Source organism: Ornithorhynchus anatinus, chromosome 2 (genome assembly GCF_004115215.2).
Source record: "Ornithorhynchus anatinus isolate Pmale09 chromosome 2, mOrnAna1.pri.v4, whole genome shotgun sequence".
Classification (NCBI taxonomy): Eukaryota; Metazoa; Chordata; class Mammalia; order Monotremata; family Ornithorhynchidae; genus Ornithorhynchus; species Ornithorhynchus anatinus.
In genome coordinates, this window is record NC_041729.1 from 105496979 (window position 1) to 105524002 (window position 27024).

At 47.9% G+C, this 27024-nt stretch overlaps 2 protein-coding genes across 2 annotated transcripts in view; one reads left to right on the forward strand and one right to left on the reverse strand.

The window, feature by feature from the left end:
* Nucleotides 1-14693: 14693 nt before the first annotated feature.
* On the reverse strand, nucleotides 14694-20163 carry CALHM4 (calcium homeostasis modulator family member 4). Its single transcript, XM_029058712.2, has 2 exons — nucleotides 19603-20163; nucleotides 14694-15225 (listed from the first exon to the last, which is right to left on the reverse strand). Exons 1-2 carry the CDS (start codon nucleotides 20161-20163, stop codon nucleotides 14842-14844), a joined length of 945 nt encoding a protein of 314 aa, XP_028914545.1. The 3' UTR covers nucleotides 14694-14841.
* Nucleotides 20164-20515: 352 nt separating this feature from the next.
* TRAPPC3L (trafficking protein particle complex subunit 3L) overlaps nucleotides 20516-27024 on the forward strand; it is a 28826-nt gene continuing 22317 nt past the window's right edge. The window contains exons 1-2 of the mRNA XM_039914598.1: nucleotides 20516-20663; nucleotides 25744-25850. Coding sequence (XP_039770532.1) covers nucleotides 20516-20663; nucleotides 25744-25850 — 255 coding nt within the window. The remainder of the gene's footprint in view (nucleotides 20664-25743; nucleotides 25851-27024) is intronic.

Sequence of the window (27024 nt, forward strand, 5' to 3'; positions counted from 1 at the left end):
CTATCAACAGGATCCAACCAAGTCTGACTGCAGTTTTGTATCTGAGGTCAGAGTATGGCTGAAACTGACGAGAGGGGTAGGTATGGCCGAAATTGATGACAGGGGCTGGCTAAGGCACGATTTAGAAAGACAAGCTAGATTAAATACAAAATGGAGACCGAAAACAAAATGGAGTAAGTCTGGTTAATAATAATAATAATAATGTTGGTATTTGTTAAGCGCTTACTATGTGCAGAGCACTGTTCTAAGCGCTGGGGTAAACACAGGGGAATCAGGTTGTCCCACGTGGGGCTCACAGTCTTAATCCCCATTTTACAGATGAGGGAACTGAGGCCCAGAGAAGTTAAGTGACTTGCCCACAGTCACACAGCTGACAAGTGGCAGAGCTGGGATTCAAACTCATGAGCCCTGACTCCAAAGCCCGTGCTCTTTCCACTGCGCCACGCTGAGTTGATTTCCAGACCTGGAGGAAGTCACTGTCCCAGGCGGCCGCTATACTGACGTAATGACGGGATTTCAGTCAACAAAGTTTCCATGCATCTGAAAGCATCTGACCCGGTAGAGCTGAGACTCACATTCGACAGTCACCATCCATTTTGATCCATGAAGTCTAAACTCTCCAGCTTCCTCTCCTGTTGATTTTGGTGAAGGAGCTTTGGTGGTTTACTTGGCAGAAGACTGAGTTCTGCCCCAGTGGATTATTACTATAATAATATAATATACTAATAATAATAGTAATAATAATAATGTAATAATAGTAATAGTGGTATTTGTTAAGTGCTTACTAAATGCCAAGCACAGTACTAAGTACTTGGATAAATTTAAGCTAATCAGGTTGGACATAGTCCATGTCCTACATGGGGCTCACAGTCTTTATCTCCATTTTACAGATGAGGAAAACTGAGGCACAGGGAGGGGAAATGACTTGTCCCCCTCCCCCACACACACATCAGACAAGTGGCAGAGCCGGGATTAGAACCCAGGGTTTTCTGACTCCCAGGCCCAGGCTCTATCCATTAGGCCACCAGCTTCTCATCCCTCCGTGTCAGGATTAGGTTAAGGAATTATGTTATGGATTATGTTGAGGAATGCTTTCCTGCCTGCCACATTTAATAATAATGTTGGTATTTGTTGGTATTTGTTAAGCGCTTACTATGTGCCGAGCACTGTTCTAAGCGCTGGGGTAGACATAGGGGAATCAGGTTGTCCCATGTGGGGCTCACAGTCTTAATCCCCATTTTACAGATGAGGGAACTGAGGCACAGAGAAGTTAAGTGACTTGCCCACAGTCACACAGCTGACAAGTGGCAGAGCTGGGATTCGAACTCATGAGCCCTGACTCCAAAGCCCGTGCTCTTTCCACTGAGCCACGCTGCTTCTGTAACATTTCAACATTAAGATCTCCAGTCCCTGGTTAGAGGAGCCATGGCACCTGCTGAGCTAGTGCTTGGAGAGCAAAGGTTGCACTGGACCTTGGAAAGCCAGTTGGGAGGAGTAGCTTTTTTGTCGATGTTGCTTTTTATGGTATTTGTTAAGCACTTACTGTATGTCAAACACTGTTCTAAGCGTAGGTACAAATAATTAGGACGGACACGGTCCCTGTCCCACATGGGTCTCACAGTCTAAGTAGAAGGGAGAACAGATACCCCCATTTTACAGTTGAGGTAACTGAGGCACATAGAAGTTAAGTGACTGACCCAAGGACACACAGCAGGCAAGTAGCAGAGACAGATTTAGAAGCCAGGTCTTTCTGACTTCCAGACCCGTGCTCTCTCTATTAGGTCACACTGCTTCTCATCCCTCAGTGTCAGGTCCGGGGTAGGAGGAAACAGGAAACCCAAACAAAAGAAGACAGCGGCCCAACTAGGATTTCCCCCATTTCTAGCCCAGGCATCCAGATCAGTCTGGTCTCTGACAGTCAGATTCCTTCACTGAGGGAAGGGTGCGGTTGTCATGCCCATTTCCTCAGTGAATATTTTCCAGCCTCACCGCTGCCAGGAAGGTGTCAGGCAGTTCACCATGAGTGGGTAACTGTGGCTGAGATCCAGCAATACTGGATCACCTCCTGTACCACTCACTTGCTGGAGGAGAGAGGTCACTAAGATGCATCTGAGCCCAATCCAGCTCAGTAAGTGCACTCCACCATTCCAGCGGGGATCCAGGACACTTCTTTCCTCTCCTCTTCATTCCTGCCTCCTAAGCTGCCTGGTCACTTGACTTCTTTGTGCCTCACGATCCTCCTCTGTAAAATGGGGATTCATTGTTTCTTCTCCCTCCTACTTAGTCTATGAGACCTAAGTGGGTCAGGGACCGGATCTAACCTGATTAACTTGTGTCTACCCCAGTGCTTAGAACAGTGCTTGCAACATAGTAAGTACTTAACAAATATAATAATAATAATAATAAGTTCTACCTCAGCCTGGCATCTGAGAGCCAGACCAGATGGCCTCTTCAGATGCCTTCCAGTACTGCAATCTTGGGAGTTTGGAATTTCAAAAGCCTTGGTTGGTCCAGTTTTATTAATAATTATTATTACTTAGTATTTGTTAAATACTTACAATGTGCCAAACACCATACTAAGCATTGTGGTACATACACTATAAGCAGATTGGACACAGTCCCTGTCCCTCATGGGGCTCATAATCTAAGAAGGAGGGAGAGCAGATGTTTGATCTCCATTTTACAGATGGAGAAACTGAAGGTCAGAAAAGTTAACTGACTTGCGCAAGGACACCCAGCAGGTGAATGGCAGAGCTGGAACCAGGTCTCTTGACCTCCAGACCCAGGCTTTTTCCGCTAGACCGCTAGACAGCTAGGCCACGCTGCTTCTCTTTTCGATAGGGTGATAAAATCTGTCTTGCCCCAGGCGATGATAACAACTGGTCTAACAGTAATGCCGGGGTTACTATCATGACATAAACAACTGGGCCCATAGCCTGATGCATCCAAAAACAAGTGGCCAGAAGCTTGTGGCCCTGGCCAGTTTAGGACTAGGTAAAAGAGTTGAAAACTAGCCTGACCTCTGTTCTCCCCTCTCAACTCAACCTCCTAATAGATTATAGATTATAAATACATGGAGGGCCAGGACAAGGATTTCTACTTTCATAAAAGTACCATGCACCCAGGGCCACTCTTACATGTCCTGAGGAGAGAGTCATCAGCACTGCCCGTCACATGATGGATGATGTGGTATTTCTAAGATGGCAGCCAAGTGTGCACAGGAGAAACCTCAGGTTATGACTGTCTCTGTTTTCCCCTCTCCCGGCCCAGATGGCTAATCACATGTTCCCACTGGGTCACTGTGTCATGCTGACTCCACATGGCTGCTAGGGTTGGGGCCCAGAGAAAGACATAAGTCCCCAATGGGAGCTGGTGCAGAGGCAGGGAAATGCCTGGCAGTTAGGGGCCTCTGAGTCTGGGGATTCCCTAGCATTTAAAATAAAGAAAGACTGAAAAACCTTGCTTAGATTGTTTTATCTTTGAGGGCAATGGGAGACAATTTACGGGAAGGAAGGAAACTGTAAAAGAGAAACAAAAATGGCTGCCATAATAATAATAATGTTGATATTTGTTAAGCGTTTACTATGTGCCAAGCAGCACAACTTTAGAGGGAGCAGAGCCAGTAGGGACTCTGGCCATATGTGGTGGCCAACTTTAAGAGGTCTGATTAGGTCACCATCTTGTCCCTGCCCCAGGTGGTAGCCACTTTGAGTGGGTCAGAAAGCATGTTGTGATCCCCTCTAGTGCCTCCCTGAGGCAATCGCTTACCTTGCTTACTGTCTGAAGTTGGCACTGCCAAGTGCCAAGTTCTGCATCCTGTGCCCAGTTGGCATCTGAGGCAGCATCTTGCACACAGTCAACTTCCAGAAAGTGCCCTACCCACAGTAGGCAATCAGTACCACATCCTGCAAATAGTAGCCTAGTGATGTGCCCAAATTAACACAATGTAAAGTCAGATATAAATGCGTTCCATGTCCTTCATTTTCCAAGATGACAGATTGAGAAGACCTGGCCTTTTGTCCAACTCTTTCTGTCAAGGGTATGGCAGAAAAGTCACATGCCCAGGGTCAGGGTAGGCAGAGATGAGGACCAATGTTAAGACTCCTCTGGTGTCGGACCAAGGAGTTGCCCTTGTCCTCACTTGCCAATCACAGCAAACATATGTCCTGGCCACTTGCAGCCCCTTCATTGAACACCCAGTGGCTCGGCCTCCTTGAGACCCGCTGGTCAGGTCGGGGCTAGGCAGGGCTGGGCTTGAGCCAGAGGTCAGATGTGCCTGTCATATGGTGGCCAAACCCAAAGTAGAACCGGCCCCAAGCAGCTAAGCTCACTCTGCAATTTAAGTCAGGGACACCACACTGGTGGGCTGAAGGTTCCTTAACCCCATTAAGCTAAAATGTCCACTGTGCCTGGTTTTAAAAGAGAAAGCGGCAGGAACCATTCTGGGAGATCTTGAGAGGAGTGAAGCTTTTCTCCTCTTGCTGTGGTTCCCACCTCTGGCTCGAATCTCTCCAACCAGCAGAATTGGGACAATGGAGTGTGTGGGAGAGAGATGCCTGCGGGTGGCGGGGTTGGGGGTGAGGTGGGAGGAAAGGTTTACAGAACTGTTGAAGAAAGCGCTTGGGGAAGGTCACGCGGGTTAAATGAACTGGATCAAAATATAATCACCTGTTGCAGGCCTGTGTCACAGTGGGGAGAGGCTGATGTGGAAAAGGCTGTCAGAAGCTCCTTAAAGGAAGTTTCCTGCCTTTGAACAGCGGTCAAACGCTTCCTAATGAGGTCCTGGTTTTGACTTTTTTTCATTGATTTGATTTTGCTGTTGCTCAAACCCCCACTAGAGCGTCTTTTATAGAAGCTTCATCGACCTCTATAACTGAATTATAGAAGTTACGGAAAGCTTTCCCTGAGCAGGGAGCTGAAGGCCTTCTGTGTGTATTGTACTGAGTACTAATTGTGTGTAGAGCACTGTACTGGGTGCTTATTGTATATAGAGCACTCTCCTGGGTGCTTATTCTACATAGAATAAGCACCCAGGAGAGTGCTCTATATACAATAAGCACTGTCCTGGGTGTATACTCTATGTAGGGTACTGTACTGGGTGCTTATTGTAGGTAGATCATTGTCCTGGGTGTCTTCAGCATGGTGTAGTGAATTAGAGCATGAGCCTGGGAATCAGAAGGTCATGGGTTCTAATCCCAATTCCACCACTTGTCTGCTGTGTGGCCTTGGGCAAGTCACTTCACTTCTCTGGGCCTAAGTTACCTCATCTGTAAAATGGGGGTTAAGAGTGTGAGCCCCTTGTGGGACGGGGACTGTGTCCTTGAATCTTACCTTGAATCTACCCCAGGGCTTAGAAAAGTGCTTGGCACAAAATAAGTGCTTAACAGATGCCATAATTATTATTATTATTATTATTACTGTGTGTAGAGTACTGTACTGGGCACCAACTGTGTTTAAAGTACTGTCCGGTGTGTCTACTGCTCATTCATTCAATCATGTTTATTGAGCACTTACTGTGCAGAGCACTGTACTAAGTGCTTGGGAGAGTACACTACATCAATAACAATCACATTCCCTGCCACAATGGGCATACAGTCTAGAGCGTGGGAGTTGGACATCAAAACAAATAAAATAAAATTACAGATCTGTACATAAGCACTGTGGGGCTGGGAGGCAGGGGAAGAGCGAAAGGAGAGAGTCAGCGTGACACAGAGGGAGTGGGAGATGAGGAAAAGTGGGGCTTAAACTGGGAAGGCCGCTTGGAGGAGATGTGCCTTCAATAAGGCTTTGAAGGCGGGGAGAGTAATTGTCTGTGGGGTTTTGATGGCTGTCTCCCCCCTTGTAGACTGTGAGCCCGTTGTGGGCAGGGATTGTCTCTGGCTAAACTGAACTTTCCAAGTGCTTAGTACAGTGGTCTGCACAAAGTAAGCACTCAGTAAATACAACTGAGTAAATGAATGAATGAATTAGAGGAGGGAGGGTGTTCCAGGCCAGAGGCAGAGGTCAGCAGCAAAACAGGCAAGATCAAGGCATAGTGAGAAGATTAGCACTAGAGGAGTGAAGTATGTGGACTGGGTTGTAGAAGGAGAGAAGTGAGGTGAGATAAGAGTGGGCAAGGTAGTGGAGTGAGTGAGTAGTTTTTGTGGGTAAACCAGTGGAGTTTCTTGAAGAGCAAGGTGTGACATGTCCTGAAAACCTCTGTAGAAAAATGATCCGGGCAGCAGAGTAAAGCATGGACTGGAGTGGGGAGAGACAGGAGACTGTAGAGAACTTGCCTGGGTGCCTATTCGGTGTAGAGCACTGTCCTGAGTGCCTTCTGTAGCTGCATGGTTTTTGGAGGAGCAGCATAGTAGAAAATGGAAAGAGCACAGGCCTGGAAGACAGAGGATCTGGGTTCTAATTCCAGCTCCACCACTTGCCTGCTGGGTGACCTTGTGCAAGTCATTTAACTTCTCTGAGCTTCCAGTTTCTCATTTGTAAAATGGGGATCAATGCCTGTTCTCCCTCCTACTTAGACTGTGAGCCCCAGTGGGGCAGGGTTTGTGTCTGACCTGCTTATCTTGTACCTACCCCAGTACTCAGAAAGGTATTTGACATAGTAAAATGCTTAACAAATACCAAACAAAACAAACAAAGCCAAAAAACCTACAACAGAAGTAAAACACATGACCCTTGCCTCAGGGAGCTTACAGTCTCCCAGACCAGAGGTCTCCACATCTGCAAAGCCCTCCCTGAAATCCCACTTCGTTCAGGAAAGGTAAATTCCCACCACCCCAAATTGCATGCAATTAACCACTTATTAACACTAGTGGAAACAATGCAGGCCTGAGAATCAGAGGACTTGACTCTAATCCCAACTCCGCAGTGAGCCTACCATGAAGCAGCATGGTCTAGTGGATAGAGCACAGGCCAGGGAGTCAGAAGAACCTGGGTGCTAATCTCGGCTCTCTCATGAATTGCTGTGTGACAGCCGGCAAATCACTTTACTTCTCTGTACCTTAGTTACCTCATCTGTACAATGGGGAATAAGACTGTGAGCCCACTGTGGGACAGGGACTGTTTCCAACCCAATTAGCTTGTATCTAACCCAGGATTTAGTACAGTGCCTAGCGCATAGTAAGTGCTTAACAAATACCATAATTATTATCACTATTATCATTATTACTACAAATAATAATCCTAGCCTTGCCAGTTGCCTGCTGTGTGACCTTGGGCAAGTCACAACTTCTCTGTGCCTCAGTTTCCCCATCTGTAAAATGGGGATTTTATGCCCTGTTTTCCCTGCCCCATGTGGATACAGGCCGTGGGTTCAACCTAGCTATCTTATATCTACTCCACTGCTTAGCATAGTGATTCACAAAGGAAGTTTAGCAAATATTATCATTATTATTGCTATTATTCATTTCAGCACTTCTGTAGATAGCAATCTATAATGGTGAATATTGATATACCGGTCTATGTACATTGATATATAGCAATCCGTGTAGCCTATTCACTTATTTCTCTACTTATCTATTTACTCTTTTCATACTCTCGCTAATAACAGTAGTATCTTTATTCTTCCTCCTACTCTTACTATTTCTGAATAACTTGGGTCTGCCTTCCCTATTAGATTTTAAACTCATTGAGGACAGGGTTCACACCTTTTGCTTCTGATGCACTCGCCTAAGTGCTTAGTAGAATCTCTGACCGCAGTAGGTACTCAATAAATATAATTGATTGATTGACTGACTGGGGAAATCAAATAGACACAAATTGTCAAATATAGAATAGGAGAATATAAGCATCGATACAAATGGTAAAAATAGAGGTAATCAATTAAATAGGCCCTAAATAAAGATTCACATATGGGCTGAAGTGGCTGAAACAGCATAGCCCAGTGGATAAACCATGGGCCTTGGAGGCAGAAGGACCTGGGTTTCTAATCCCAGCTATGCCACATATCTGCTGTGTGACCTTGGGCAAGTCACTTAAGGCACTTCTCTGTGCCTCACTTACCTCAACAGTAAAATGAGCATTAAGACTATGAATCCATGTGGGTCAGGGATTGTGTCTCATCAATCATCAATGGTATTTATTGAGTGTTTACTGTGATTAGCTTCTATCTACCCCAGTGCTTAGCATAGTGCCTGGTGCATAGTAAGTGCTTAAAAAATACCATTAAAAAGAAGGGTGACAAGATTAGGAAGGTGAGGATGATAGTGATGATTATATAATAATAACTATAACATAACATAATAATAGTAATTGAGGTATTTGTTAAACCATTGCTTTGTACCAAACTCTATATTAAGCACTGAGGTAGATACAAGATAATCAAGTACACTGCTCTGCACACAGTTAGCACCCAATAAATACTACTGATGATTGAAGAGACACAGTTCCTAACCCATATGGGGATCACAGTTTTAGGGGGAGGGAGAGCAGGCATTGATTCCGTATTTTATAGAAGACAAAACTCAGGGACGGAGAACTTAAATGACTTGTCCAAGGCAGTCACCCAGGCTAGGTCCTGGCTCGGTTCAGGGGAAGGTGCTGACATCAGTGTTCAGCATTCTAAAGGACCTCCATTAGCTCATTATTGGGGTCTCGAGCCAGGGTCTGGGCTAAGGACAGGGAGAGGTCACTTGGGATTGATAAATCCTTGCTTTTTAAAGGCTGTTACACCTGAGTTTTGGTCACCTTAGAAGTGACCAGTGCTTCCCCTTTCCTTCCCAGATCTCTCCTTAGTGGCTCCTGATTTTCAATTCTGGGGCTTCAGAGGTGGAGGATCTTCCTGGTGGCCCCTAATTCTGAAGAGTCAGAGGTGGAGGGTCTTCCTCATGGCTTCTGTTCTATAACTCTGGGGAATCAGAAATGGAGGATCTCCCTGGTAGCTTCTGATCTATAATTCCAGAGGGGTCAGAAATGGAGAGTCTCCCTGTAGCTCTACTGGGGTCTCAGCCCATGACTCCAAGTGTCTCCTTACCACCTACTGCTGGACTGCACCTACTTCCGTGCAGACTAAGAAGGACGCCTCTCTGAAAAATTTCCAATTCTGTTTGGTACCGGGTGTACCCCAGCCCTTCATCCTTCCCACTGAGGTGCCCCAGCAGAGTCGGTGCCCTGACACATCTGGAGAGGATAGAACCACAATGGGTGAAGTGGGAATAATCCCTGAGTGAGAGTTACCCCTGGAACCATGTTGGGCTTGCAACTTGGGGCTCAAACACCCCTTCGTTGCAAAGCACTTCGGTCTGAATTATTTCCTGTTGTTTCAGGTGGAGGAGCCTTTCCTCTGGAAATCTCTGCTGGGCCAAAGGCCAGGTCAAGAGGTTAATGGAGCCTTTAAATCATCAGGGTGGGGCCTCGTAGGAAAGACTGAAGTCAGCGTCTCCCCAAAGTTTGGGGCAACGCCATTACCTTCAGAGTTGAAGAGGTAAAGCAGCCGGGCTGTTCTCTGTGCCTCAGCAAAGACTGTTTTGTTAGGGGTGTTACTCATCTGCCTCAAGGTTCAAAGGTTTTCTGACCCAGAGACCTTGGAGGAAGCCATGTGGTATTATTACAGCAACTGAGGATGCACCAAGTTCCTTGAGGGCAGGGACTGTATTTACAACTTTCATTGTATGTTCCCAGAAATCTGGAAGTGCCCCCGTACAAAATAGTTACTCAGTACAGTGTTCTGCCCAAAGCATGGACTCAGTAAAGTGTGCTACATAAAGCAGGTTCTCAATATAGTTTCCTGAACGTTATAGGTTATTCACTCACTCAGTCGTATTTTTTGAGTGCTTACTGTTGCGGAGCACTGTACTAAGCCCTTGGGAGAATACACTATAATAAACAGACACATTTCCTACCGTGGAAAGCAGTGTAATGAAACTGCCATATGTGAGTCAAGGTGCCACAGCTTCAGGGCTAGAAACATAGCCCTTGGCAGAAGTAACACCTTTTGGAGGAACAAATGTAAATATGAGATCCCCCTGGTCTTTTTTTAAAATTCTAATTATTAATACAAAATCCCTCTTTTCCAGTTGAATTGTTAATAGGCAATTCCTCTGGTATAGTGAGTTGTTTGTAAGTGGCTGAATTTTACTGCTGACCATTGAGCGTGTCAACAAGCCCTGGAGCCTAAGATAACAGTATCTGAGAATCAAGATGTCTATGTTAGTGATTGAAAAATGCATGGAGGGGAAAGGGGGCTATTGTTTGGGTGTAAATGTAACCTAAAAAGTGTACTGACCACCTCCAGAGGTGTGGTGTCTGATCATTCTGAATAATAAAATTTGGAAACCATCCGAGTCATAATAGAGAAGCAGCATGGCTCAATGGCAATAGCCTGGGCTTGGAAGTCAGAGGTCATGGGTTTGAATCCTGGCTCTGCCACTTGTCAGCTGTATGACTATGGGCAAGTCACTTAACTTCTCTGTGCCTCAGTTACCTCATCTGTAAAATAGGGATTAAGACTGTGAGCCTCACGTGGGACAACCTGATTACCCTGTCTCTACCCCAGCGCTTAGAACAGTGCTCGGCACATAGTAAGCGCTTAACAAATATCAAAAGACCATATGCCATCTTACTGTCCATGCAGAGCAACGACCGGGCATAATTTTACATCCAACACTATCAACAATGAGCCTTCAGTCTAGAGTGGGAGGCAGGCAATAATATAAACAAATAAATGTCAGATAAGTGCTGTGGGGCTGGGAAGGGGGAAGAACAAAGGGAGCAAGTCAGGGTGACAAAGAAGGGAGTGGGAGAAGAGGAAAGTGGGGGGCCTTCTGGAGGAGATGTGCCTTCACTAAGACTTTGAATAGGAGGAGAGTAATTATCACCCGGATTTGTGGAGGGAGGGCGTTCCTGGCCAGAGGCAGGATGTAGGTGAGGCAGCAAGATAGGTGAGATTGAGGCAAGTGAGAAGGTTGGCACTAAGTGTGAGGGCTGGGAAGTAGAAGAATAGAGGTGGTAAGGTGGTGGGGGACTTTAAAGCCAATGGCGAGGAGTTTTTCTTTGATGCTGATGTGAATGGGCAAAGAGTGTCTTGAGAAGCAAGGGTGACATGACCTGAACATTTTTGTAGAAAAATAATCGGGGCAGCAGAGTGAAGTATGGACTGGAGTGGGGAGAGACAGGAGGGTGGGAGGTCAGCAAGGAGGCTGATGCAGTAATCCAGGAGGGATGGGATGAGTGAGTGTATTAACGTGGTAGCAGTTTGGAAGAAGAAGGATGGATTTTAGCTATGTTGTGAAGGTGGGACTGGCAGGATTTAGTGCTCTACACAAGTAAGCACTCAGTAAGTACTACTGATTGGTTGATTTATGACAATGAAAATGTAAAGGGATTTCCTTCCTCAAGTAACCTCACTTTATTCCCCTAATGCCAATTTACTCACTCTACCTGGAGGATGTCTGTCTCGCCACCAACCCCTTGCCCACCTCGATATATGCCAGACCATCACTCTCCCCACCTTCAGAACCTTATCAAAATCACATCTCCTTGAGGAGGCCTTCCCCATATGAGCCCTCTTTTCCCCTACTCCCTCTCCCGACTGTTTTGCCTACACGCTTGAATCTGTGTCCTTTAAGCACTTGGTATTCACCACACCATCATCCCCACAGCACTTATGAACATATCCATAACTTTTTAAAATTTATTTTATCGTCTGTCTCCTCCTCTGGAATGAGAGGTCACTGTAGGCAGGGATCATTTCTACCCACTCTGTTGTGTTGTACTCTCCCAAGGGCTTACAGTATTCATCACCCAGTAAGCGCTCAGTAAATACCAATTACTGATTGATTGAGAGGGCATCCAGGAGCCGGCCCCTGGGATGTACAGTTCAGCTGGAGGATGAACTGTGGATGAAGCTGAGCAAAGCTCTGATCAGGAGCTGGGGCGGAGAGTCAGCAAGATCTGGCAGGGCTCTTAGGGGATGTGATTTGCACAAGAGGCATTTGGTTTGATTATGAATGAGTTGGGGCATCTAATCAAATCTAACAATCCCTAGTAGAAGGGATTGAATTACAGCCCAACTCAGCACTGCGTCCCCTACGATTGACATCTGCCATTCATATGACGCAATCTGTCACTGGCCTGGCTCCCAACCCTTTCATTCATTCATTTAATCATATTTATTGAGTGCTTCCAGTGTGCAGAGCACTGTACTAAGCACTTGGGAGAGTAAAGTATCCGCTCCCCGGTCAGCTCCGGAGGAAAGCTACTTGTGACCCCAGAGATTCCATCCCCTTGTTTCAGAGTTGGGGGGCAGCTCTGGGGAACTGACCTGGGTAAGAGGTCTTGAGGTCGGGTACCTGACCCCTGGTCCACTCCCAGCTCCATTCCTCAGTCGGCTCCCTGGTCCGTTCCTCAGTCCGCTCTCCAGTCAGCTCCAGAGGAACCATGAATGCATCCATCTCAGTGGTTGCCCATCCACTTCCGCATCAAACAAAAACTCCTCACCATTGGCTTTAAAGCACTCAATCACCTTGCCCCCTCCTACCTCATCTCATTATTCTCCTACTACAACCCAGCCCACACACTTGGCTCCTCTAATGCCAACTTTCTCAGTGTACCTACATCTCGTCTGACTCTCCGCCAACCTCTTGCCCACCTCCTAACTCTGGCCTGGAACACTCTCCCTCCTCATATCAGACAGATAATTGCTCTACCTCACTTCAAAGCCTTACTGAAGGCCCATCTCTTCCAAGAAGCCTTCCCTGACTCCTCTTCTCCAACTCCCTTCTGCATCACCCTGACTTGCTTTCTTCATTCATCCTCCCACCCATTCCCACAGTATACATGTATATATCTAAAATTTATTTATTCATTTATTTATTTATGTATTTATTTGCTTATTTGTTTATATTAATGTCTGTCTCCCGTTCTAGGCTGTGAACTCGTTATGGGCAGAGAATGTGTCTGTTTGTTGTACTCTCCCAAAGCGCTTTGCACGCAGTAAGTGCTTAATAAATACGACTGAATGAATGAGTCCCTAGCAGAGGAAACTGCCCACCAGAGACTCCATCCCCACTGCCCTGCTGCAGGGATCAGCTCCAGAGGAACGGACCCTGGGCACCCAACCCAGCTTCATTTCACTGTGGGGAGAGGCTGCCCAGGATCCCGGAAATTCCGGCCTCCCTCTTCCAGGGCACCATCCCCATTCGCAAGATCCAGTTACCTGTAATTTAAACTACAAGACAATCGATCAGGAGACAATATAATCAGCTCGTTTATCAGATCATCTTGAAAGATTTCATCTGATTAAGCATCACAGTGCAAACATGCCAGTCTGTCCTGACACCCTAGGGTGAAAGGGCAGGAAGGGGCAAGATCAGACGTTTGGAGGACTGGGAATGGGTGGGGTAAGGTCCTGGTTTCCCCCACAGCCAGGCTAGATGCTGGGCCCCTCCCAAGATCAGGCACAGGGAACCTATAAGAAGAAGCAACATGGTCTAAAGGATAGAGCAACGGCCTGGGTATCAGGACTTGGGTTCTAATCCCAGTTCCGCCATTTGTCTGCTGTGTGACATTGGGCAAATCACTTCACTTCTCTGTGCCTCAGTTACCTCATCTATAAAATGGGGGCTAAGACTGTGAGCCCCCTTTCGTGGGACAGGGACTATGTCCATCTTGCCTACCTTGTATCTATCCCAGTGCTTAGAACAGTGTTTGGCACATAACATTTAACAAATGCCCTAATTATTATTATTATTATTATTGTTGTTGTTGCTATTTAATAGTCACAAAAGCCAGGTCAGTGGAAAAGCCTCAAGGAAATTAAGAGAGCTTTGTAGCGGGAAATGACTCTGGAATAGGAGGAGCTTAGCTTAGTCCAGAAGCTTGAGAGTAGGAACCAAATTGGAAATCAGGCTCAGCAGATTCAACCGGCTACAGATCAAGGAGAAGCAAAAAGTCAGGGATGGCCAGCTGGCTGAGTAACTGGAAAATGTAAAATAGACCAAAATGTTTTGAGGCGAAATATCCCGTAAGGGGACCCAATAAAGCCAACACACTCTGGCAGAAGCAGATGGTAGCAGTGTGACATTGTTTGGTGACTCAGCCAACGTGAGGTGAACTCTGAATGTGAAGGGGAGTGAGTGGGGAAAAGTGAAAACAGGACACCCCATCCTGAAAATACTGCATTACCCCTCTGTTTCCTCCAGGGATGAGTTGGGAAAGATTGAAAGTGTTTCTGAGAACTGAGGTCCTAGGACACTCAAAGTAGCCACAAAATATCAATTGCTCTGAGAATTTTAGTTTTCCTGTCAATGAAGTTCCCAGAAACACTTGCATGAACTTCTAGAAGGTCTTGATCATCCTGGAGTGCAGAGTCACTTTCTCCTTATCTTCAAAAACTTACTAAAATCATATCTCCTCCAGGAAGACTTCCCTAACTAACCTCTCATCTTCCCACTCTATTCTCCATGCTCCTGCATCATCTATGCACTTCAGTTTGAATTCCCTAAGCATTTTGATACTCACCTTCCCCCCACCCCCAGAGGACTTATATACAAATTTTTGTTCTCTGCTACTTCTACCTAACTATAATTTATTTTAATGTCTGTCTCCCCAACAAGACTGTAAACTGCTTGTGGGCAGGGATTGTATTTACCAGCTCTGTTATCATATACTCTCCCAAACACATAGTACAGTGCTCACAGTAAGAGCTCAATAAATACAACTGGTGGAATGAGCTGTTCTGGGGTCAGGGGCTAGTGGGATGGGGCAGGAGAGGGGCAGAAGGCGCACTGAGCTAAAAGGTGGGAAAGTCTCGATGGTGGGTGTGTCCGGTCCCGCTCACATCCTGTCAGGTCTGTTTGGAGGCCCGGGGTGAGCGAGCCGGGAGTCCCAGAGCCCACAGTGATGCAGTCAGGGAGTCAGCTCGATGCCAGCTGCCTTTCCTTCCTCGCAGTCATCATCCCTGCCTCCCAGGTAGCAGTAGGGCCCATGCCCATGGTCTGCCATGCCCACGAGGCTGAGTCCCGCGATCTCCCTCCAGTCCCTGCCTGTTGGGATGCGGATCTGCTGGATGGTCTGGCTCCCGGGCACGAAACCAAAGAAGTTCTTGATGCGCTGTGACACGAGGATGCGGGCGTGCTGCTCGGCTGCCTCCTGGAACAGTTCTTGCTCATTCCGGGCCAGGCTGTCCCAGTAATGGTGCTGCCGTGAGGACAGTGGAGAGCAGTACCTCACCAGGCAATAGGACAGGAAGACTGTGATGCTGGCAGCCATGACCAGGATCCAGCCGTACATCTGGAAAACATGCAGGAGGTCACAGAGGGTCACAGGTTCACCAACAGCATGCCCGGTGCGGAACGCCGGGCTGGATGCCAACTGCAGACAGTGCCATGCTGGACACCATCGTACTGCATACTTACTGTGGGCATGGCACTGTGCTGGACACCCACTTGGCTTTCTGAGTGCTAAGTGTTGTACTCTGCACTTGTAGGACGGAGTGAAGGAGGAGATGTGATCTCTGCCTCTAGAGAAGCATATAATCTAAAGGGGAAGATACCAGTTGGGTAGGAGAAAATAAATATGGAAAACCCAACCACAGGAGTCAAATTGTGCACTGTAGGGATGAGAAGGAAAAGGAAGCAGACTTGTTGAGGCTTGGGGGGTTAATGAGATAGGACTGAGAAGGGACAGGCAGGCTGGACAGCAATAACAGGCCATGAGAAACACCAAATCTGGACCCTTTCCAGCCTCACCTGGAAGTTCTCAGGTCTGATCGGAGATGCAGGGTGAGGAAGCCCAGAAACACATGGCTTGTCTGTTTACTATTATAGTATACTCTCCCAAGTGCTCAGTACGGTGCTTTGCACACAGTAAGCACTCAATAAATACAATTGAATGATTGAATTTGCCTGAGCCCCGAGCTGAACCTCAACTTGAGCCCAGAAATAATGGCAGTGTGGCCAAGTGGAATCAAGACTAGAAATCAGCAGACCTGGATTCTAATCCTGGCTCCACCATTTGCCTAATGTGTGATTTTGGGCTATAAGACTAATACTAATAATTAATATCTGTGGCATCTGTTAAATGCTTACTATGTGCCAGGCATTGTACTAAGCACTGGGGTGGATGCAAGCAAATCCAGTCAAACACAGTCGCTGTCACACATGGGGCTCACACTCTTAGTCCCCATTTCACAGCTGAGGTAGCTGAGAAGTTAAATGACTTGCCCAAGGTCACACAGCAGACATGTAGCTGAGCCAGGATTAGAACCTAGGTCCTTCTGACTCCCAGCCCTGTTCTCTATTTGCTAGACCATGCTGTTTCTCTGCCACTTAATTTCTCTGTGTCCCGGTTTCCTCATCTGTAAAAAGGGGATTCAATACCTGTTCTCCCTTTCTCTTAGGCTGTAAGCTTCATGTGGGGCAGAGACTTTGTCTGATCTGATTGTACTGTATCTACCTCACTATTTAGGACAGTGCTTGACAACATTATGATAGATTGTAAGCTTCTTGAGGTCAGGGATCATGTCTACTAATTATGTTGTACTCTCCCAAATGCTTAGTACAGTGCTCTGCTCTCTAGAAATACCACTGAATGGCTGTTTTGCCTCCATAGCTGGGAGCCCAGGGGCTTGGTCCCAATTGCCCCCATGGAGTTGGCACTGCTGGCATAAATGAATAAATTGAAAGTCAATAAGCAAGGGGTAAATAGGTGGAAAGTCGTCTTTTACCTGAACAGGGCCTGAAAGGGGCTGATTCGGTGGCTGGCAGTGGCCTCTTTGCTCAAGCCTTTGGCTTGAGCACATGGAGGATGGGCAGATTTGTGAATCTCATTCACCCTCCAAACACTAAAGAGACACTCTTCCACAAACGTACCACAGCAAGTGTCATTTTCAACAGCAAAAATGGTTTGCGTAGCTTTCCAGCATTTCCACCACCCCCATCCCCCCTCACCCCTCTGATCTGCTTTGGGCTAGGAACGTAGGGAGGAAAGTATTTTTGTTTTCTTTGATCAATTTCCCCTGTTTTCCAAACTAGAAACTTTGGGAGACTTGGACCATCTGAGCCCCCAACCTGCCTGCAGGCCACCAGAATGGACACCTGAACTGCAGAATCCCCGGTTTGGTCTCCACATTCTGCTCTGAAATTACTTGGGACAAACAGGCATATCTCTGGGATGGGAAGGAGATCCTCCTCGATTGAGCTTGCCTTTAGAGGGTCTGTCCTGCTTTAAGTGCGGCTGGGAGCTCTATGGACTGAACTAGGACCTGGAGAAGCCCTGAGGCAACCTTCATCAGGAAAGCTGGGTCCATGCCTGTTGGGGCCAGATGTGGTGAAGGATGGGCAACAGAGGAAACTCTGTCTACCTTCTCTGGGGAAAGGGAGAAAACTGGCCTGACTGTAGCAGAAATGATAGTTGAAGAACCATTTCAAGCAAGTTGTGTGTGCTTGGGGAAGTGTTTAACTTCTCTGTGCCTCAGTTGCCTCATCTTTAAATTCAGGGTTCTCCCTTACTCTTAGACTGTGAACACCACATGTGACAGAGATCATGTTGGATCTACTTATATTGTATCTACCTCAGTGTTTATGATAGTGCCTAGCACATAGTAAACACTAAACAAATCTATCAATCAATGGTATTTATTGAGCACTCACTGTATGCACAGCACTGTACCAACTGCTTGGAAAGTACAATACAACAGCGTTGACAGACATAACCCCTGCCCACAAGGAGCTTACAGTCTAGGGGGAGAGAGACATTAAAATAAATTACATATAGCAGAAATGGCAAAGTGTAGGCATATGTACATAAGTGTTGTAGGACTGAGGGAAGGGTGAGTAACAAGTGCTTAAGGGGTACAGATCCAAGTGCTTAAGTGACAAAAAGGGGAAGGTGGGTAGGGGAAATGAGGGTTTAGTCAGGGAAGGCCTCTTGGAGAAGATGTGATTTTAGAAGGGTTTTGAAGATACGGAGAGTGGTGGTCTGTTGGATACGAAGCAGAAGGGAATTCCAGGCCAGAGGGAGGACTTGACCAAGAGGTCACTAGCGAGATAGATGAGAACAAGAGGTAGCGAGAAGGCTGGCTTTAGAAGAGCAGAGTGTGCGGGGTAGGTTATAGTAGGAGATCAGAGAGGTAAGATAGAAGAGAGAGACATGACTGAGTGCCTTAAAACCAGTCCTAAGAAGTTTCTGTTTGATGCGGAAGTGGATGAGCAATGATTAAAGATTCCTGAGGGGTGAGAAGAAAGAGCTGAATGGTTTTTTAGAAAAATGATTCAAACAGCAGAGTCAAGTATGAACCAGAGAGGGGAAAGACAGGAGGAAGGGAGGTCAGAAAAGAAGTTGATCAATAGTCAGAGTGGGATATGATTAGTACTTGGATCGGTATAGAAACATTTGGCTGGATAGGAAAGGAAAGACTCTAGAGACATTGTGAAGGTAAAATCGACATGATTTGGTGATGGTTTAACTATATAGGTTGAATGAGAGAGATGACTCAAAAATAACGCCAAAGGTAAGGTCTTGTAAGATGGGGAGGATAGTGATGTTGTCTACAATGATGGGAAAAACAAGGGGAAGACAAGGTTTAGGTCAAAGATGAGGAATTTTATTTAGTTTGAGGTATCTGAGGGATATCCAGCTAGCAAGGTCCTGAAAGCAGGAGGAAATGCAAGTCAGCAGAGGAAGGAAGTCCTGGCTGGAGTGGTAGATTTAGGAATCATCTGAGTAGAATTGGAAGTTGAAGTCATGGGGGTGAATGAGTGTTCCAAGGGAGTTAGTGTAGATAAAGAATAGAAGGGTACCGAGAACAGAACTTTGAGTCACTCCCACTGTTAGAAGGAGGGAGGCAGAGGAGGAACCTGTGACAGAGATTAAGAAGAAGCAGCCAGAGAGATAGAAGGAAAATCAGCAGAAGGCAGTGTCAGTGTGAAGCCAAGGTTAGATATTATTTCCAGAAGGGGGTGGTCCCCATTGTCAAAGGCAGAGAAGTTGAGGAGGATTAGGATTGAGCTATTGGATTTGGAAATATCACACTCATCTACTCTCTCAAACACTTAGTACAGTGCTCTGCACACAAAAAGTGCTCAATAAATACCACTGATTATTATTGTCACTAACCATAATAATAAGGACCTGAGCCTGCAGGAGAGACGAGCTAGCAAAGGGCGGGGGGGGAGGGGGAAGCATGATCTGGAGACATTTTCCAGCAAAGAAGTATTAAAAGGAAAAGAGGGCAGTTTGGTTTTGGGGGTAGGTTATGAGATGCATGTGGGGAGGGTGTGAGAAAGTCAAAGAGAGGAAGAGGGGAAGAGGACAGTGCATCTGCCTGATGTTGTGGGATGAGATAGGAAGGGGATAAGAGAAGGGGCTGGCTTAAGGCAAGTTGGATATGTGGATGCTGAACTCTTGGGTCCGTTTCTTCAGCTGCAGGCAGGAGCCTGATTGGGCAGGTGAGTGGAAAATGAGAACAGAAGTGATAGCTCCCCAGTGGATAGGGCTCATTCCTCCCCACAGCTCTGCCATCTCCTGGGTCCAGAAGCAGGTCCGGGGTGCGCTTCCTCTTTCCCCAGGAGGCTAACAGGGTTGGGGGCAGGTGGGCAGGCGTTGGCTTGACCAGCTGGAGAAAGGGAGTGGTGGGACCGGCTGCGGGAGAAGAGTGTGAAGACTCACCTGAGAGTGGTACCTGAGCTGTAGCATCACCTCCTCCCTGACCAGGGTCATTTTGGCAGGGATGGAGCCACCGCACGGAAATCCAGCCAGTATGTCCCTGCGCTCCTCAGGGCTGATGTCGTCAAACTCCCGGTAATGGTCCACTGAGGCCCACTCGCTCGCCGCGCACTCGTAGTAGGTACCAGTAAGCAGCGTGACCGCCAGCCATGTCAGCGGGGCCACCAGCGCCCGCCCGGTGATGCTGATGCAGACCAGGCAGGCCAGCTGGCGGTGCAGGGAGCCCGGACGCTGTAGCCGCCGCACCGGACACCTGCAGGACGGGTCGGTGATCATCCTCCAAGTCTGAGTCCTCAGCGCATAGCCGATGATCAGCAGGATCAGGGCGGGCACAGCTAGGAAGGCCGAGCCGTAGTAGAGGTTCTTGCCTGCCTGGCACGGACAGGCGAAGGTGAAGCGGGAGAAGAGCTGCTGGCCGGCCACGGTCAGCACCCCGATCAAGGTGTTGATGAAGGTCCCGCTGCCCTGCAGGGATGACACCATCCTCCCCCAGCAAGAGTTCATCATGGCGAGAGCTGGCAACCCCTGAGAGTTGGGAGCTTTCCCGGCCGGAGCCCTTTTTATAGGTCATTACTGGTTGGACTGGTTGGGTCAAGTAACCAGTGAGAATGCTTTCTTCTCAGAGAGGGCCCTGCTGCTGCTGCTGCTGCTGTGGCTGCTGTGCTCTCCCTCTTTCTGTAGGAGCAGCCAGGCCAGGGGCAGGCAGGAGAAGAGCATAATGGTGGCGGTGGGGGGGAGAGGGGGAGGCTGCTAGGAAGGGGTTCACGTGCCAAATCTCTGCTTTGGAGAGCCTTGCCTGGGAAAGGCTTTACTCATTGTATTTCCAGCCCTTTAAACTGAAGGAAGAGAAAACAAGATGGGTGGATTGGAGGAGAAAGGGTTGGAAGCCAATGGCACCGTGGCTGAAGGGACTGGCTTTGGTTCCTCAGAAAGGCAATGTCGGTTTCAAAGACTCTGGTGCCTCAAAGGATTGAGGACCCAGAGTGGCTGCAGGAAGGGTGCAGGTGGCAAATAACCCTTTCCCTGGACTTATCAATGAGGTGGTTACTCTTGGCCATCACTGTCATCCTTATTGTTGTCATCATCATCATTAACATCGTCATCAGCAGCAGCAGATGCTCTCCACTATACTCTCCACTATACTCTCCACTATACTCTCCACTATACTCTCCCAAATGCACAGCACAGTGCTCTGCACATGGTACACACTCATTAAATGCTATCGATTAGTTGAGCAGAGTATTTACTGGGCAGGACATTGTCCTAGGTATCTACAGAACCCCACATAGAGAACCTATATGGTGCAAAGAGCTTATGAGAGCCTTGGAAGTACACAGTAGGAGTAAAAGACAGAGTCTCTGCCTTCCGAGAATCTTACAGTCTGAAGGGTTAATTAGATCTGGCTCAAGGCGTCTGATTGATTTAATGGTGGCCGTCTACAGTAGCAATGCCTAGAAAAATGGGATTTTCACTGTTGGACTTTAGTCATTAGGAAAAGACACACTCTCGTCCCCCTCCTCCACGCCCCCCAAGTCCATTCGGTTTATCTGGAACACCTCCAGCCCCCTGGGAATCAGCCAAGCGGTAGTGCACAGAATGATATGCCCGTTGACTCTCACGGGCAGCCAGGGGCCGAGGCTTGTCTAGACCACATCAAACACCCCGGGCGTGTAGGGCTGCTGGTGGACCCAGGAACAGGGGCCGGGGGCAGAGACAGGGGTCACTCTCTGCTAGCAGTTCCGGCATCAGTGTAGCCCCCCACTCAGGCCCACGGGAACCCGCATCCAAGGGGGAAAGGAAGGAAGCTGCGGAGGAGAAAGGGAGTGAGCAGCTGCCCTTGATGCAAGTCTCCATGGAAAGTGGCTTTAAAGCACTACATCACCTTGCCCCCTCTATAACCCACCCCTGGCCCACATCCTACCTCTGGCATGGAACACCCTCCCTCCTCAAATCTGCCAGACAATTACTCTCCCCAGCTTCAAAGCCGTACTGAAGTCATATCTCTTCCAAGAGGCCTTCCCAGACTAAGCCCGAGTTTTCCTCATCTCCTGCTCCCTTATGCTTTGCCCAGACTTGCTCCCTTTGGTCTTCCCCTCAGCCTTTATGTGTATATCTGTAATTTTATTTATTTATGTTGATGTCCATTTATTTATACTGATGCCTGTCTACCGTCTCTAGCTTGTGAACTCTTTGTGGGCAGGGATTGTCATTTTTGATTACTGTACTGTACTTTCCCAAGTGCTTAGAACAGTGCTTTGCACACATTAAGTACTTAATAAATATGACTGAATGAATAAAAAGTGGAGACTGAAGGACGGGGCAGAGGCAGGTGGCTCTCATCCTTTCTCTCCCCCACCACCTTCTCTTTCTATGAGAAGCAGCATGGCTCAGTGGAAAGAGCCCAGGCTTGGGAATCAAAGGTCACGGGTTTGAATTCCGGCTCTGCCACTTGTCAGCTGTGTGACTGTGGGCAAGTCACTTGACTTCTCTGTGCCTCAGTTCCCTCATCTGTAAAATGGGGATTAAGACTGTGAGCCTCACATGGGACAACCTGATTACCCTGTATCTACCCCAGCACTTAGAACAGTGCTCTGCATATAGTAAGTGTTAACAAATACCAACATTATTATTATTATTATTTCTGGCAGCTGCTAGGGGTTGGGTGTGAGTGTGCTTGGTTCAGGTTCAGCAATTAGTCCATCTGCAGCTGGGTGAATGGAATCCTTCCTGGGTCTGTGGACTTTCAAATTAGGGCAGGGCACAGTGGGGGGATCTGGGCAGGGGTGGGTGAATGACCACTAACTGGGTCTTGGCCTCAACCCCTCACTTGGGAGAGGAGAAGCTTGGGGTGACACCCAGGCCCTTGCCTGGCTCTGTCTGGAGACCTCCCCGACCCACAACCCCCGCAAGAAGACCCACATTGGCAGCCAAGGGCAGATATAGAGCTCTGCACAAAGCAAGTGCTCAATAAATGCAATTGAATGATAGCAGGGGCTCGCAGTAGCCTAGGGGCTGGGCCGGAAGCTTGATTGCTGGAGGATGCCTCCAGCCAAGGGCTACTAGCCACCTGCCAGCAGGGTCTTCCCGCTAGACTGTCAGCTCCTATAGACAGGGAATGTGCCTACGAAGCAACGTGGCCTAATAGACAGGGAATGTGTCTATGAAGCAACGTGGTCTAATGGATAGAGCACATACTTGGGAGTCAGAAGGACCTGAGTTCTAATGCCGCTCTGCCACTTGCTTCGTATGTCTGACCTGGGTCAAGTCACTTCACTTCTCTGTGCCTCAGTTACCTCATCTGTGAAGTGGGGATTAAGACTGTGAGCCCCATGTGGGACAGGGACCGTGTCCAACCAGAATAGCTTATACCTTAACGCTTAGAACAGTGTAAGGCATATAGTAAGCGTTTGACAAGTACCACAGACATCATTATTATTGCCAACTCTATTGTATTGTTCTCTCCCGAGCACTTAGTGTAGTTCCCACTACACAGTCAACCCTCAATAAAGACCTTTGATTGATTCATTGATTCATTAATTTGTCTCCCCAGCAGGCAACCGGGACAGATCAGGCCCTCCGGACCCCACCGCCCGCTGTTCACGTCCTGTCCTACATCACCCTACGCCGCATTCATCTGAACATTTTCTTAGCAGAAGCTGTTGCGATGAAATACTAATTATTGTTTGACATTTAACTTTAATTTTACCTTCAATATGTCTTACATTTATTTTAATCTTTCCTAATGTGCTACTTGGATAGGTCCTCTAAAAATAGGAATGTATCTGAACTACTAAGGTACAATCTTACTAATCAGCCCCTGGTTGATGATTATGAGAGAGAGAGACCCCAGGCCCCCAGGCAGGTCCAGACTCCTAAGGAAAGTTCCGTAGGCGACGGCGACCCTGGGACGCCAACAGCCATGCCCTCTCCAACAAAGGGCGCCAGCCTCACCCGTCCTCACCAACAGGACCAATCGATTAATCAGTCAATCAGTCAATCATATTTATTAAGTGCTTACTGCGTGCAGAACTCTGTACTAAGCACTTGGGAGAGTACAATAGAGCAGAGTTGGTCAATACGTTCCCTGTCCATAGCGAGCAGGAAACAGAAGGCCAACAGAAGATGCTGGATTCGCCTGCCAATCAATTAATTGTATTAATTGAGCAATTACTGTGTGCAAAGCACTATACTAAGCGTTTGGTAGAGTACAATATAACAGCACTCAATCACCTTGTCCCCTCCTACCTCATCTAGCTATTCTACTACACCCCAGTCCACACACTTTGCTCCACTAATGTTAATCTTCCTACTATCCCTCAATCTCGTCTATCTCGCCTCTGATCTCTAGTTCACATCCTGCCTCTGACCTGGAACGCCCTTCCTCCTCATATTCTACAGACAATTAATTATTCTTCAGTAAGGCACATCTCCTCCAAGAGGCCTTCCCTAACTAAGGCCTCCTTTCCTTTTTTACCATTCACTTCTGTGTCTCCCTGATTTGCTCCCTTTATTCATCCCCCTCCCAGCCACACAGCACTTACGTAAATAACTGTAATTTATATATTTATATAAATGTCTGTTTCCTCCTCCAGACTATGAGCAGGGAATGTGTCCATTTCTTGTTACATTGTACTCTCCCAAACACTTAATACAGTGCTCTGAGTGATTGAGTGATTGATTGAGTGAATCCCAGGGGGACTGACTCAGTCACAGGGTGATTTGAATAGATCCACAGACAAGGGATCCATGCTGATTCACTGGATGGAAAGTCAGGGGTGAAAGGGGAGAGTTGGGAGTGTTGGATGGCCCATCCCTAGCCATGAGGGTGGATGTCCAGGAGGGCGACCAGCACACGATTCCTCCCAGGGAACCGATGATCTTGCAGGATGGATGGGTCTGGGCCAGTTCTGGTTGTCTTCTAAGCCTGATGTTCCTGGGGGTGCGATGGATGCATTCCCTTCCCACACCCAGCTTACAGTCACCCTTCCTTGCCAACAGAGGATGGGCCTTGCCCACCAGCATCGCCAAGTCCACCCCATAGGTAGGGGTCTCTCCGATCTCCAAGATCCGCCCTTTCCTTTCCACCCAAACGACTACCTTACTGTTACGGGCTCTCGTTATATACCGGCTAGACGACTGTGTCAGCCTTCTCTCTGACCTCCCTTCCTCCTCTCTCGCCCCGCTCCAGTCTATTCTTCACTCCGCTGCCCGGCTCATCTTCCTGCAGAAACGATCTGGGCGTGTCACTCCCCTTCTTAAACAACTCCAGTGGTTGCCTATCGACCTCCGCTCCAAACAAAAACTCCTCACTCTAGGCTTCGAGGCTCTCCATCACCTTGCCCCTTCCTACCTCTCCTCCCTTCTCTCTTTCTACCGCCCACCCCGCACACTCCGCTCCTCCGCCGCCCACCTCCTCACCGTCCCTCGGTCTCGCCCATCCCGCCGTCGACCCCCGGGCCACGTCCTCCCGCAGTCCCGGAACGCCCTCCCTCCTCACCTCCGCCAAACTGATTCTCTTTCCCTCTTCAAAACCCTACTTAAAACTCACCTCCTCCAAGAGGCGTTCCCAGACTGAGCTCCTCTTCTCCCTCTACTCCCTCTGCCATCCCCCCTTTACCTCTCCGCAGCTTAACCCTCTTTTTCCCCTTTTCCCTCTGCTCCTCCACCTCTCCCTTCCCATCCCCACAGCACTGTACTCGTCCGCTCAACTGTATATATTTTCGTTACCCTATTTATTTTGTTAATGAATTGTACATCGCCTCGATTCTATTTAGTTGCCATTGTTTTTACGAGATGCTCTTCCCCTCGACTCTATTTATTGCCATTGTTCTTGTCTGTCCGTCTCCCCCGATTAGACTGTAAGCCCGTCAAACGGCAGGGACTGTCTCTATCTGTTGCCCACTTGTTCATCCCAAGCGCTTAGTACAGTGCTCTGCACATAGTAAGCGCTCAATAAATACTATTGAATGAATGAATGAATCTCCTTCACATCCAATTCAGGCCAAAGCCAGCAGCGTTAATGAGCAGGAGCAGGAAGCAATTAACAGCGACTTTCTCGGGCTGAATTTGCCGCTTCTATTTCAGGAAGAGCTTTGATCCCCTTGCGTCTTCCAGCTGTCCAGGATGACAGTGCCTCGAGTTTGAACTTGAAACACCGGGGATGCGGCGTCAATAAAGAGGCGGCGGCCAGCGCTGGTCACCTACGGGGAGAACAGAGTGCTCAGAAGGGCTGGGGGCTGTTTGGCTCTGCTGGCGTCGTCTTGGGTGATTCATCTGTACAAAGCTCAGTTGTCTTCCAGACCCCAACTCCACCACTCAGAGCCGCTTCCGAGCAGGAACGAAGATGCTTCAAAATATCAAGGCACCCAGAGGGTCATGCAAACTTTAGAGTTGGGGGAAGGGGCTAAAGAGAGGCCTTCAGACTGATGTCGCTCCCTCCACCTCCTAGTTCCCAGAGACATTATTTTTCAACCTAACAAATAGCACTTCGTGCAAGATATGCAGCGTGACCCAGTAAAAAGAGCATGGGTCTGAGAGTCAGAAGGGTCTGGTTTCTAATCTTGGCTCTGCCACTTGTCTGCGGAGTGACCTTAGGCAAGTCACTTGGCTTCTTTGTGCCTCAATTACCTCATCTGTAAAATGGGGATTAAGACTATGAGCCCCATGTGGGACAGGGACTGTGTCCAACCTGATTAGCTTGTATCTACCCCAGGGTTTAGTACAGTGCCTGCCTCACAGTAAGCGCTCAACAAACACCATTAAAAAAAAGGCTGGGCAGGATGGCTTTCCTCATTTGAAACCAGGCTGAAGGGCCTGTATTTATCCATTGGGGACGAGGAAGGGGAGACGTGTCTCTAATTTATCCAGGGATCAATACGGAGATTATCGGAAGCCAGCTTTTCGCTCTCTCTTGGCCCAGGAAAGTTTCTGTTTGTTATTCAAAAAGGGGGGGAAATAAAGAAAATTCTTGGCTGGAGAACAAAACACCACTCTGGGATTCCCGGGGGCCATCGCTCTGTCTCTCGCTTCACACAGGCTTGTGTGTGCGTGCGTGCGTGTATGTGTGTGGTGTTTGTGTGGAGACTAACCCTTCCAGAAGGGTGGAGCAGAAATTCTGATGCGAGGGCTAATGCAGGGAGTGGTCTTTCCCACCCTCAAGATTCTGATTCCGAGCTGCCCCCGGAAAAAGGGTAGGAGCAGACTTCAAAGAGAGGGACGGGTTTGAGACCGGCAGGGTTTGCGGGGCGAGAGGAAAAAGAAATTGATGTTCACAGCCACGGTGCTCAAGGGCCATGTCTCAATCAGCTAACAGAAGACAAGAAAACCATAAAATAGTAAGATTTCGGACACCGTGTCCATGTTTTT

What these genes read in the sequence shown, in the direction of transcription:
- CALHM4 (XM_029058712.2), bottom strand. Translation starts at nt 20,163, where the DNA reads ATGAACTCTTGCTGGGGGAGGATGGTGTCATCCCTGCAGGGCAGCGGG. An exon ending in AGCTCAGGTACCACTCTCAG is followed by an intron (nt 15,226 to 19,602) that starts GTGAGTCTTCAC and finishes CATGTTTTCCAG; the next exon opens with ATGTACGGCTGGATCCTGGT.